This window comes from Diaphorina citri, unplaced genomic scaffold (genome assembly GCF_000475195.1).
Source record: "Diaphorina citri unplaced genomic scaffold, Diaci psyllid genome assembly version 1.1 scaffold172, whole genome shotgun sequence".
Lineage (NCBI taxonomy): Eukaryota > Metazoa > Arthropoda > Insecta > Hemiptera > Psyllidae > Diaphorina > Diaphorina citri.
In genome coordinates, this window is record NW_007377609.1 from 224,651 (window position 1) to 238,454 (window position 13,804).

Sequence of the window (13,804 nt, forward strand, 5' to 3'; positions counted from 1 at the left end):
CAAAAGTTTGATTTCAATCAAACTAAATAATTAAGTATCTATCAGATAAAACTGACTCAGGTTAGAGATATACCAGATTTAAAGAGGTGACCAACTAAAATTTATACAGAGGTGTGCAGCTTGTTGGGAAAATAGTCTTTCAAAAATAAATAAATAAATAAATAAATAAAATATCATTTGACTTGGAAGGAGATAAAAAATGGAGGCTTGTAAAACAGACCTTTCTAAGCAACTTGTACATACCAACTGTAATAGATCCTAGACCAGAAAACACAGCCACTTTGTGAATCCAATTCCCAACTGCAATCCATCGGGTGGTTTCATCTCCTAACTTGGATGGTTCAATGATGATAATTTTGTAGTTCTCATCTAATGCATTGTCTAACTGTAACTCGAATCCATCACTATCACCATCATATACCTCACTGATGATATAGTACAGCTTCTCTTCATCACTGAAACAAGATAATTTCTAGGTGACTAAGCTGACAAGTTGACATTAAATATTTTATTATTGTTATTATTTTATTTTATTTTATTTTTTTTACATTTCCCAGCTCCATAATCCCAGCTGAGGTATAGAATGGAGGAGTTGCAATTGGGAAAATATTTTTAATAAAGTTGGTTGATTCCTACGTAAAAAGTTGTGAAAAATCCAAATCTGAGGTCAAAACTCCAAAAAAGTAACTTTAAAAGGTCAAAAATTCAATTTTTAATTGCTGTTCTAATAAAAAAGTTCAAAGAGTTGTGATGTCAGATTTCACGTCAAAATGCGCAGAAATGCTTGTGCACAAACAAACAAACAAACAAACAAACAAACAAAGCAGGAGTCATGAGTTATGACATCATCACCTACGGGAGCATATGCCGTGACGTCAAATTTCACAATTTACCGGTATTTTTTAGATTGAGACAATTTTTAATTGCTGTTCTAATAAAAAAGTTCAAAGAGTTGTGACGTCAGATTTCACGTCAAAATGCGCAGAAATGCTTGTGCACAAACAAACAAGGCAGGAGTCATGAGTTATGACATCATCACCTACGGGAGCATATGCCGTGACGTCAAATTTCACAATTTACCGGTATTTTTTAGATTGATTTATCTCCGTATCTAGAAGTTGTAGAAGAAAAAGAAAAATTTTGTTGGTCCTCATTTTTCTTGCTCTATGACTTTGAAACATCACCCGAGTAAGCGCAACTGATCTATTTTGTCCTCAATATCATTTGAAAATTTGTTCACAAAACAGTGGTAGCCTACTGCTGTTGGAGGAATATTTTAGCCTTAACTCAAGTAGTACCTATAAATAAACACTATTATTTCATGATGGAGTGAGCTCAGTACATAATAAAAAATTATTAATAAATAATGAGACACAACAGCATCCTTGACATGGTGATAGAGCACAAGGTTTAGTACTTTTATGAAGATATGAATAATATAACCAAAATCGAAGGGAAGAAGGACAGGATAGGAGAAATCCCGCCGTTCCGAGAACGAACATTATCCTTTGAGGATAAAATCCGCCCCAGGCGGGAATCCGCGGCCTAGCGCTTACAAAACAGACGTGCTACCTTCCAAGCTAAATAGAATAGAATATAGAATAGAATATATCCTGTTTATACTGCCAGAATGAGACTGAAACGTCCCTTTTCTCCCGGAGTCCAAACAAGGTCTTATGTATTTGGTACAAAATAGGTGTCCAGGTATAGGGGTTTAACGTCACTTTTAACAACTCAGGTCTTCTCGTGACGGGGATTTCACCCACCATTTGGCGACAAGCTGCCGGCTTCCTTAATTTTATTTAACCTCACCAAAATATGTGTAAATTTTATGATTAGACTTTTTTGTATTACTTTTTTTCGCAGATTCAAATCCATTCTGTCTCTCATTGATGACACAATACGCACAGACGCTGCTCCAGTCAAAGGCTATGCCAGCTCTCAAATGCAACGCTGCTTTGCCGTTAAGGAGAACATTAATAGCTTGCTCGATGTGGCCCGTACTGTACTATCACGTCACGTGAGACCAGCACTTGTAGAATAGAATAGAATACACCTTATTTATACTGCCAGAATGGGACTGAAAAGTCCCTTTACTCCCGCAGTCTAAACAAGGTCTTATGTATTTGTGCATAAACTGTAAAGGTGAGTCCAAACGTAGACCGGCCGTCGATTCACATCGACCGACTAAGTATGGACACACCTTAAGATTAGGATTCTATGAGACCTTGGTTAGACTGCGAAAGTAAAGGGACTTTTCAGTCCTATTCCAGCAGGATAAACAAGGTACATATATTCTACTTTGCTGGTACATATAAACAAGGTACAATCTATTGGTATAAGCAGGATATACATTTAGCATTCTACTTTTACCTAAAGCTGGGGCTTTTTTCAAAATTTCCTCGGATTATAATATTCTATCAAATAATCCGGGAATTAGTAATGAACTACACACGAGACGAGATAAAACTCATTTCTCGTCTAGTAAATTTCGGGACGAAAAATTTCGAGACAAAAAATTTCTCGTCTCCTAAATTCAAAGACGAAAAATTTCGGGACGAAAAAATTCTCGTCTTGTCGTACATCACTAGGTCAAGGTATTTGAAAATCAATTACCTAATTATTATATTCAAATCCCAAGATACCTTGATAGGCCCCCGGAACTAATCAAAACTACTCCTAAGCTGTTCTAAGAACATATTACAGTCTGTACAACAGAGCACTTGGGCCTGGTTCACATGGGCGCGATAAATGCAAAAAAATATCAAAATGACCTTCTTTTTTTTTAAAAAAAAAAAAAAAAAGAGTTTGATAGACGGAGCTCTAACAAAGGTTTTTTCAACCCAAAATATAAGAGAGGAGGACGGGAAAAAGTCAGTCGAGAACGAATCCTATCTGTCTTAAATCCTTATCTTAAATAAAGCTATGTGAACCAGTCCTCGAAATAGAATTTCAGTACCAACCCCATCTTAATAAGTTGGATACACCCCTAAATCATTTTTGGATAAATATTGGAAATTGAGAATCTGATATAGGTCCAATCTCTGCAATATTTCCCCACTTTTTTTCCTTCTTTTTCACCAGAAGAAAACAAACCCAATGTGCGTGAATGTAATTCTAGACTCAAAGAGTTCTAGAGCTTTTTAAAATTATGAAATTTATTGCTCATACATAAAATCTCGTCTTCTTTTTCAACATTTATTTTCAAATTTGTAGGTCTGACATAACATACCTATCTCATAGCACCCCTCATATTATTATGATCTAAAGATTATGAGAGGCACAACCAGCACCTGAGAGGCCCATTGAAATCTTTTTCAACTCCGGGATTCAAACCTGGACCTTTATGGTTGGCAATCACATTATTTTATTTTTAAAGCTTTAAAGGCATGATTTTTATATGTTTAAAGCTTTAAAAGCAGGATTTTCAAAGCTGTGAGCTTTTCAATCCAGACAAATATTTGACTCCTTAAAATAATATAAATACAGGGTGGCTTAAAGCCAGAGTAATTTAAGAGAATATTTAGCTTTCTTACCCCTCAGCATTGGGTCACCCTATCAAAAAATCTCCCCAACTTCTTTAATAACTTGACAATTTCAACAACATGAAGTTAGCTGTTCCAATGACTAGCACAAATGGTCTCATTTGTTCAAAGGTAAATCGTACATAATAAAATTTACGAATTTGGGGTTAGATTGTAATCATTGTTTTGTGCTTTAATTCCACCAAGCTAATTTGTAAATGTTCTTAGATCTTATTGGTCAAAATTTGGCTCTTAACCAATCAGATATCAGATCAAGTGCAAAGTACCTTTATGAAACAGGGCCCAAAACAACTAACTTCATGTTGCTAAAGCACACATTGCAAAAATCGCAAATCAGTCTTTTTTTCAAATAAAGGTACAACATGGTATTCTCCAGTACACATGTAAGATAGAGCAGCACCTGGTAAGTCAAGTACCTCTCCTTAGGAGCACAAGATTAAATCCTACACATGTGCTAAACGATGACTAGCCTCTCACATTGATTTACATCTGACCAAGGTGTCTGTTACTCAAGATGTAGTCGATCACCAATTAAATGAATCTAATTTTACTCAAAATGCTGCATGTATTGATGAGAGGAAAGAACTTGATAATAAATGTGAAATAGCTCACGCTCCAAATAAAATTATGCCAAACACAAGTGAAAAAGCTGACACAGAGAAACTGAATGAAAAGCTTAATGAAGGTATTAACGATCATGACCGCCACACAAAGTCTATTGATTTCAATGGTATCAATACAAGTCTTGGTAAATCTGGAAGTAGTTATGGTTCTGATGGATGCACCTCTGCTTTTGAGGTAGGGGGTGAACCTTGGCCAAAGAAAAAGAAGTTCGTTGTTAAACATAGTGTGGTGTTTAAAAAATGATGCTTAATAAGATGTGTGTGCTTAACAAGCTGTGTGTCCGCTAAGGTTTCTAGTAAGAAAGGGTTTAACCTCTATTTGGCAAGCTACCGCCTCACATTAACCTCGCCAAGCCTGAGTGGACCGAGAAAAGCCAGCAGTACTCGACTACGCAGGTCATCCGTCCAGATACCAACCACGCGCAACGTTGCTCAACTTCAATGAAGTATTGGGAATTGGTGCGCTCAACATGTCATCTGCTGGCTCTAGGTAAGCTATTATTCAAACTTGTTGGTCACTTTTAAGTACTCTTCTTACAAGGTTTTAATGGCAGGGTTCTCACTTAGTGAGCTCTTCCTATGGCAAATAAAATTGATAAGGTAGCTATGTTATGATTATGAGTTACAGAAATTTATCAAATAAAAACAATTATTTTAATTTTATGTTAGAGTGGCACAGTTCACTGGACTAATTTTTTCCACTGTTCATTCATTCTTTTCCTACAAATCTTGGTATGGACTATTTATTTTAAAAAATTAAAAAGAAAAATGGTTAAAAATTCAAAAAATCAAGTAAAAAATTTGAAAAAAGATCCTACTTGTTTGTTTATATTTTTGATCAGCTGATCAGAAAATGACGTCATTCGGGAGGGGAGGCGATTTTTTTCAAATGATCGTTATTCGGATCAGCAGTGATTAACCAATGAAATCATTTGGTAGCAATTTCATCTCTTATTTCATTGGTTGATTTTTGTGTACGGTAATCACAAAAGTTGAACCGCGAAATTTGAATTTTATCAAAAATTTCGAAAGTAAAATTTGTGACAAAAAGTTGTGAATTTCAAAAATTTAAATAATCCTTTTATCCTGGTAAATGAATCTATTGAGTCCTTGAAATTTGCATTGAACATCATCTGAAGTCTCCCAAAGAAAAGATTTCACCACTGAGAGCAAGAACAGAATTTGTCAAAGCCCTTTTCCAACAATGTCTGTTAAACCATCATTAACTTTTGCCATTCTAACAGGTAGGTGTTTTATAAGAAAATTACTGTTTAATCATCTGAGAGTAGGGCTTATTGTCTCAGATTATCTGTGGATTGAGTTTAATCAAGGATTAAAATGGCCTGTACTTACCTACCTACTTGCACACAACCAAAATATCTAAATTTGATTTTACCCAGGTACAGTCCATAGGTCAGGCAACATTCCATCAAAATGTGAGACCCCAAGGGAATAGATTTTTTTGTACTTGTTACTTGTACCTAATTATCATAGAAAAAACCCCAGTAGCCAAATGAGCTTAAAACAGAGACCTCCCTTGATAATCAAACTATTTTGCTGTATTTTTCTTTCTAGTGAGTGACCGTTGCTTCAATAAAGAAAGTGAAGACAAAAGTGGCCCTCTTGATAATCAAACTATTTTGCTGTATTTTTCTTTCTAGTGAGTGACCGTTGCTTCAATAAAGAAAGTGAAGACAAAAGTGGCCCTCTCTTAGCACAACTGCTCCAAGAAGATTTTCAACATGCTCATATTCTTAAAACCTGTGTACCTGATGAGATGGAAGAGATTAAGGTACAGCTATGTATTCACAGAAAATTCTTTTAAGCTTCCACCTCAAAAAAAACCTATTAGTGCACTTTACCTTGTTAAAGACAGAGAAATTAGATTTCTTAGTTCCAAGGATCGTGTAAAATGTTTGAAATCTCAGTTTTTGAAGGCCTCTTGTTTGTTTGTTTTGTTTTTTTTTTTTTTTTTTTTTTTTTTTTTTTTTTTTTTTTTTTTTAGTAAGTCCATAATAAATTTTATGGGCTGTTTCTTTCTTAACAGGATAAACTGAAATACTGGGTGGATCAGAGTAAAGTGGATTTAATATTCACAAGTGGAGGCACGGGAATGTCACCTCGTGATGTGACACCAGAAGCAATGAATCACCTTATAGACAAGAAAGTACCCTGCATTGAACACATCATTCAAACAGAAGGACTGAAAGTCACACCTCTAGCTATGCTCTCCAGGTAAGAGCTGTTAGCATTGAATGAAGGGAGTAATGTTCAAGACAAAAGGTTACACAAAAAGCCTCAAGGCTTAGGTTTAAGGGAAACTGCCCCAAAAAATGGGTTAAGCTTATACGAAGACAAAATGTTATACCTTGGCTGGGATTGTGGAGCTAAGAAATGTGAAAATAAAAAATATTTACTTTTTGTTTTCAAGATCTACTGTTTATTTTTTGATAGAGGGAATTGTAACAATACAGAGGTTTTATCATCCCAATATATTTACTTTTTGTTTTCAAGATCTACTGTTTATTTTTTGATAGAGGGAATTGTAACAATACAGAGGTTTTATCATCCCAATATCAAAGAGAGAAGAAAGCCAGCCATCCTGAGAGCAAACCTTTCTCTTAAGGATAAAGTTCCCTCCAGATGGGAATAGAACCCTAGTACTTACAAGGCAGAACCCTAGCATGGGAATAGAACCCTACCACTTACAAATAAAATACCTTCTCCAGCCATCCTGAGAGCAAACCTTTCTCTTAAGGATAAAGTTTCCTCCAGATGGGAATAGAACCCTAGTACTTACAAGGCAGAACCCTAGCATGGGAATAGAATAGAACCCTACCACTTACAAATACCTTCATTTTTTAAAAAAAAAAACTTTACTTTAAAATTTACCTACTTTGGTTGGATCTATTCTTATCATTCCAGAAGTACATGTGGGGTTCGCGGGAAAACTCTCATCATGAATTTTCCAGGGAGTTCCAAAGCTGTGAAAGAAAATTACTCGGCAGTCAGTTCATATTTACCTTCCATTGTGAAAACTCTTCAGTCTATCAAAGCTTAGCAATAGTAGATTTAAAAAGGTAGGTCCTTTACCTTCCATTGTGAAAACTCTTCAGTCTATCAAAGCTTAGCAATAGTAGATTTAAAAAGGTAGGTCCTCTTTTCTTATACATTCCTGTATGAAGTTCATGCTCTCCAAGCTAAAACTATCTCCAAACTCCATGATTTTTTTTTTTTTTTACTTTCTATTATTTTTTTAGAAAAGAGAGCGCGAGAGAGAGAGCGCAGTCACCCTATGAAAAAATCTCCCCAACTTCTTTAATAACTTGACAATTTCAACAACATGAAGTTAGCTGTTCCAATGCCAAGCACAATATTAGCACAAATTGTATCATTTGTTCAAAGGTAAATTGTACATAATAATTTACGAATTTGGGATTAGATTGTAATCATTGTTTTGTGCTTTAATTCCACAAAGCTAATTTGTAAATGTTCTCAGATCTTATTGGTCAAAATTTGGCTCTTAACCAATCAGATGTCAGATCAAGTGCAAAGTACCTTTATGAAACAGGGCACAAAACAACTAACTTCCTGTTGCTAAAGCTGTCACACATTGCAAAAATCGCAAATCAGTCTTTTTTCAAATAAAGGTACAACATGGTATTCTCCAGTACACATGTAAGATAGAGCACCACCTGGTAAGTCAAGTACCTCTCCTTAGGAGCACAAGATTAAATCCTACACATGTGCTAAACGATGACTAGCCTCTCACATTGATTTCCTTCATTTTTTTTAAACTTTACTTTAAAATTTACCTACTTGGGTTGGATCTATTCTTATCATTCCAGAAGTACATGTGGGGTTCGCGGGAAAACTCTCATCATGAATTTTCCAGGGAGTTCCAAAGCTGTGAAAGAAAATTACTCGGCAGTCAGTTCATATCTACCTTCCATTATGAAAACTCTTCAGTCTATCAAAGCTTAGCAATAGTAGATTTAAAAAGGTAGGTCCTCTTTTCTTATACATTCCTGAATGAAGTTCATGCTCTCCAAGCTAAAACTATCTCCAAACTCCATGATTTTTTTTTTACTTTCTATTATTTTTTTAGAAAAGAGAGCGCGAGAGAGAGAGAGAGCAACAATAATGATGATGGTTTAAGCCTTGTATTTTTCCGAGGTGATATGGTGGGGGTGTGATTACGTGAAGGTACCTGTTACCTGCATTATCAGTATGGTTACCTACATAGCATTGCCTCCACACAATGAGAGGAAATGTACTAGATCTAGTACTTTTCATTTTGTACTTTTTTTTATAAATATTTATTTTAACAGTATATTTTATTTATTAACATACCTATTTATTTATTAATATTTATATTATTTTTATATTTCGTTCATTAAATACCTTTTGTTACCTGTATGAATAATAAAAATATGCAATTAATCTATTCTTGCATAGATACTTAAAGTCAATCAATTTAAATTTCTTGATGTACAAATTTCATTTTGTGTTTAGTACAAAATACGCAGGAGGTTAAAGATACCTAAATGGTGAATAATCTAGTACATAATGGTGTCGCGGTGGAGAGAACTAGATACCAGTAATGTACATGACCCTTTCAATGTCTCACCTATATTTATTTCGATTTAGATAGTTAATTTCATATAATCTACATATCATCATTAATTACATCGACCCATCAACTGATGGGTTATGAATCTATTATCAGTAATTGATTATTTCGGGGGTATTATTACCTACTAGTACGAATAGTACTAGGTATTAAAAAATATAGTATGAATTTTCTTTTTAAAGCGTAAAAATCAGTAATGGAAGAAAGAAGAAGAAGAGGAGGAGGAAGAAGAAAAAAATATTGTTCCGCGTATTTCCCCCCAAATTTTATCAAAATCGAAATTACAGTTCCAGAGTTATCAGTTATCGTTATCACGGAACAAACATCCAAACTAAACGTAAATGAATGAGGTCTTTTTAAAGTGTCGGGCCTAAATAGGCCTTTTTAGTCTTGCCGACTGTATAAATAGGGTATATTAAAATAAAAATCCCAATATTCCTTGTTTAAAACTGCAGCGTATTTCAGAGGGACAGAGACTGATTGTCTCCTCCCTGTAAATAACTTGGAAAAAAAACAGCACAGTTAGTTTGGAGGTTGGAGGGTAGCACGCCTTGTAAGCGCTAGGTCGTGGGTTCGATTCTCGTCCGGGGCGAACTTTATCCTAAACAGATTAGGTTCGACGCCTGCCTTGTAAACGCTAGGTCGTGGGTTCGATTCTCGTCCGGGGCGATAAACAGATTAGGTTCGCTCTCGGAACGGCTGGCTTTCTCCTATCCTGTCTTTCTTCTCTCTTCACTTTAGGGACGATAAGACCTTATCAGTTTCAGTTCCCTCTATCAAACCTCTTCAATAAAAAGAATAGCGAAAAAAAAAGAACCACCCTGGAGGGTAGTCCAGAGGGTCAAAGATTCTGATCTTTCCCTCCGTAAATGACTTAAAATAAAAACAGTTCTTTTGATCGTGTTGATATCCTGTGACATCGGGAGTGAAATGGTTGAACGTTTTTTAATGCGATGATTTGAACCAGGTGATTTCCAGTCACCTCACCCAGGCAGAGTTCACTGGATCGCTAGTAATCAGGAGGCTGGTTGACATAACACGGTCTTGCTGTTATCAGCAGTGTTCGTGGTTTGACAATAGTAGCATTGTTTTGTTTGACCGGGCGGAAAAAACGGGCCAAGTCGGTAATTTTTTGAAGTTGAAAAAAAAAGTTGGATTTATTTATTTATTTAATCACACAAACGGGCGGACTCTAGCCGACTGTATAATTAAGGTATATTAAAATAAATATCCCAATATTCCTTGTTTAAAACTGCAGCGTATTTCAGAGGGACAGAGACTGATTGTCTCCTCCCTGTAAATAACTTGGAAAAAAAACAGCACAGTTAGTTTGGAGGTTGGAGGGTAGCACGCCTTGTAAGCGCTAGGTCGTGGGTTCGATTCTCGTCCGGGGCGAACTTTATCCTAAACAGATTAGGTTCGCTCTCAGAACAGCTGGCTTTCTCCTATCCTGTCTTTCTTCTCTCTTCACTTTAGGGACGATGAGACCTCATCAGTTTCAGTTCCCTCTGTCAAACCTCTTCAATAAAAAGAATAGCGAAAAAAAAAAAGAACCACCCCGGAGCGTAGTCCAGAAGGACAAAGATTCTGATCTTTCCCTCGGTAATTAAATGACTTAAAATAAAAATAGTTCTTTCGATCGTGTTGACAATGTTGACATCCTGTGACATCGGGAGTGAAATGGTTGAACGTTTTTTAATGCGATGATTTGATCCAGGTGATTTCCAGTCACCTCACCCCACCCAGGCAGAGTTCACTGGATCGCTAGTAATCAGGAGGCTGGTTGACATAACACGGTCTTACTGTTATCAGCAGTGTTCGTGGTTCGTGGTTTGACAATAGTAGCATTGTTTTGTTTGACCGGGCGGAAAAAAACGGGCCAAGTCGGTAATTTTTTGAAGTTGAAAAAAAAAGTTGGATTTATTTATTTATTTAATCACACAAACGGGCGGACTCTTTACTATCTATCTAGTATTACAAAATTCCCTAGCTCTAACTACACCTAATGAACCTAGCACTAACCTATTAATATTATATTAAAAAAAGTGGATAAATAAATAACAATCGAACAAAGTTATTTTGGGTACAGTAAGAAAAAATAAATCCCTTCATTAAAAACCTCTCGCGGTTTCGATCTAGCAATCCGTGGATTTGGACCCATTTGAAGTTGATTAAAGTTTTCTCTTTCCGGTTTCGATCTAGCGATCCGCGGATTGTGAGGACTCCGTTATCACCACTGTTATCAACTGTGTTATCGTTATCAGTTACCGCGTTGAACTACACCTAATGAACCTAGCACTAACCTATTAATATTGTATTAAAAAAAGTGGATAAATAAATAACAATCGAACAAAGTTATTTTTGGTACAGTAAGAAAAAATAAATCCCTTCACTTAAATACTTAAAACCTTTTGCGGTTTCGATCTAGCAACCCGCGGATTCGGACCCATTTAAAGTTGATTAAAGTTTTCTCTTCCCGGTTTCGATCTAGCGATCCGCGGATTGTGAGGACTCCGTTATCACCACTGTTATCAACTGTGTTATCGTTATCAGTTACCGCGTTGGGATCAGCTAGCAGCTGTTGGAATACATTTCTTCCCCCTCTTCTCGCAAGAGTTTTACATAGAGGATACCCGATTTAGAATATTGTTTTTCGCAGTGACTCAGTGGTTCTATCGGAAAATTCCCGTTTTTCTTCAGTGGAAAGAATGTGATGTGATTTTAAAATATGGAATATTCAGCTAGACTTGTTGATTAAAACCCTAGGGTTGTTAATTAATTAATACATAATTTACCTAGGTTTAATTAAATTATTACCTAGCCATATTTTTTTTCCGGTTGATATTTTGTACCCAAATAAGGTGTCTTAAAAAATAATAAAAATAAATGATTATAATATACAGTTAAAGGCGTGGGTTATGTGTTATCCTTTTGAAATAAACGAACTGTTTGTTCTACCTTTCACACTCGAACTGTAGGTACTCTTATTTTGACTTGAAAAAAAGTGGTTATTTTTCAGCCAATTCAAAGTTGATTTCCGTAGGAATGGTAGGTAAACAAAATTCATTATTATAAATAAAAGATTATTACATAATTATTTCTAAAGATAACCAAAAAGCCAAAAACCCTTATAATAAAATCATTATAAGACCTGATGTAATGTCACATTTAAAATCAACATAATTTGCGGGCGGTACCTATCTTTCCAATATTTTCCTTCGTAGTTTCCATGACATACCTAGGTACTTGGTACCCGTGTTACCTACTTCTTTTATCAACGGAAAACTAAAACCTAAGCATGATTAACTTGAGACCGATTGTTTTTGACGCGTTGTTTAGTTATCTAACTGTCCGCGCTCCTTAATCAAAGAATCAGTCAGTGAGTCAATCAGTTAGTCGGTCAGTCAGTTAGTTGATTAGTCAGTTAGTCGGTCGGTCAGTCAGTCAGTTAGTCGATCAGTCAGTCAGTTAGTCGATCGGTCAGTCAGTTAGTTAGTCGATCAGTCAGTCAGTCAGTTAGTCGATCGGTCAGTCAGTCAGTTAGTCGATCAGTCAGTCAGTCAGTTAGTCGATCGGTCAGTCAGTCAGTTAGTCGGCCAGCCAGTCAGGTAGTCGGTCAGTCAGTTAGTTAGTCAGTCGGCCAGTCAGGGAGTCAGTCGTTCGGTCTTTCAGTCAATATACCTATCCTGGATTTTTGTAGTAATTTCTAATCACATTGGCCATCTCAACGAGGGGTAGGTATTTTCTTTCACTTTTTAGGTGGTATTTTAGATATTATATTTTTTATTATTTTTCTAAATTGCTTAGGTACATCTTTCCAATAATTTCCTTCGTGGTTTCCATGACATACCTAGGTACTTGTTACCCGTGTTACTTACTTCTTTTATCAACGGAAAACTAAAACCTAAGCATGATTAACTTGAGACCGATTGTTTTTGACGCGTTGTTTAGTTATCTAACTGTAAAAATGAATAAAACATACCCCAGTCACCCGTTCAAACAAGCGCCAACGTTGACGTTGTTTAACATCGGTGTACCGTAACAAAGGTGTCTATCACGGCCCTGAATGGGTACCTGAAATAGTAGTTATACATAGATACTAGATAATTGTACCTAAATAATAATACAGTGTACCTACTACCCATCTACCTGTGTACCTGTACCTATTACCATTGAGAAATTCCAGGACTTATGATTAACCTAAATAAGAATGTTTCGAATTTTTCATTTCATACAAACCGAACATACGTAACCTAATTACGATGAGCTTTTCAATAGGATGGGTGCAAAGTTAGGTGACCTTTTTTATGTACCTAGATAGGTACTCTTTGTTAAGTATGTAGGTAGGTACGTGTTAGATTTGTGATCGGGTCCTTTATGGGGCTCTCTCTCTCTCTCTTTTTTTTTTTTGTTAGTAGTGAGTTTTACACCGAACGACTAGTGTATTCTGCTATTTTATTAGTTTCTTTTAAGAGGTTTGATAGAGGGAACTGTAACAGCTAAGGTCTTATCGTCCCGGAATCAAAGAGGGAAGGAAGACAGGATAGAAGAAAGCCAGCCGTTCCGAGAACGAATATTGTCCGTTCAGGATAAAATTTGCCCCGGGCGGGAATCAAACCCGCGGCCTAGCGCTTACAACGCAGACGCTCTATTGACCAAGCTAACTATAGGCTGGCAACATAACTTCTCGTTCGCCCCATACTCACAAGGAATGAGACCCTCAAAATGTATAATTAGCCTACAGGGAGGTAGGTAGGTATCTCATCCAATTACCGCCCGAAGGACAGGATACTCTGGGGTCTTCAGACTTCCCAGAAACCGCATTCAGTAAATTCCTGCGCGTGGTATAGGACATCGAGGAATAAGGTAGCACAAAATATCGAACGAATAGATCACGAGATTAGAATAGAATAAGTTAAAGTGTCTTACAGAAAGAAAGAAAGAGAAAAAAAAAATAAATAAATACCTAAATAGGGAAAGCTTCGTAGTAGGTACCTTCAGAT

At 36.1% G+C, this 13,804-nt stretch overlaps 2 protein-coding genes across 3 annotated transcripts; one reads left to right on the plus strand and one right to left on the minus strand.

Moving 5' to 3' along the window:
• Positions 1 to 101: 101 nt before the first annotated feature.
• LOC113465853 (transmembrane protein 11-B, mitochondrial) lies at positions 102 to 9,888 on the minus strand. The gene is made up of 3 exons (XM_026820748.1): positions 9,784 to 9,888; positions 244 to 455; positions 102 to 136 (listed from the first exon to the last, which is right to left on the minus strand). Exons 1-3 carry the CDS (start codon positions 9,834 to 9,836, stop codon positions 102 to 104), a joined length of 300 nt encoding a protein of 99 aa, XP_026676549.1. The 5' UTR covers positions 9,837 to 9,888.
• Positions 5,174 to 8,650, plus strand: LOC103505408 (molybdenum cofactor synthesis protein cinnamon-like). Of its 2 annotated transcripts, none has more exons than XM_026820761.1 (5): positions 5,174 to 5,412; positions 5,830 to 5,960; positions 6,216 to 6,403; positions 7,094 to 7,206; positions 8,043 to 8,650. In XM_026820761.1, the coding sequence occupies exons 1-5, from the start codon at positions 5,373 to 5,375 to the stop codon at positions 8,150 to 8,152; spliced, it is 582 nt and encodes a 193-aa protein (XP_026676562.1). In that variant the 5' UTR covers positions 5,174 to 5,372; the 3' UTR covers positions 8,153 to 8,650. The 2 variants fall into 2 exon arrangements, with proteins under 2 accessions (XP_026676562.1, XP_008467960.1); XM_008469738.3 differs by lacking the exon at positions 8,043 to 8,650 and adding an exon at positions 7,319 to 7,390 and having other exon boundaries at positions 5,180 to 5,412; positions 7,094 to 7,248.
• Positions 9,889 to 13,804: the final 3,916 nt, after the last annotated feature.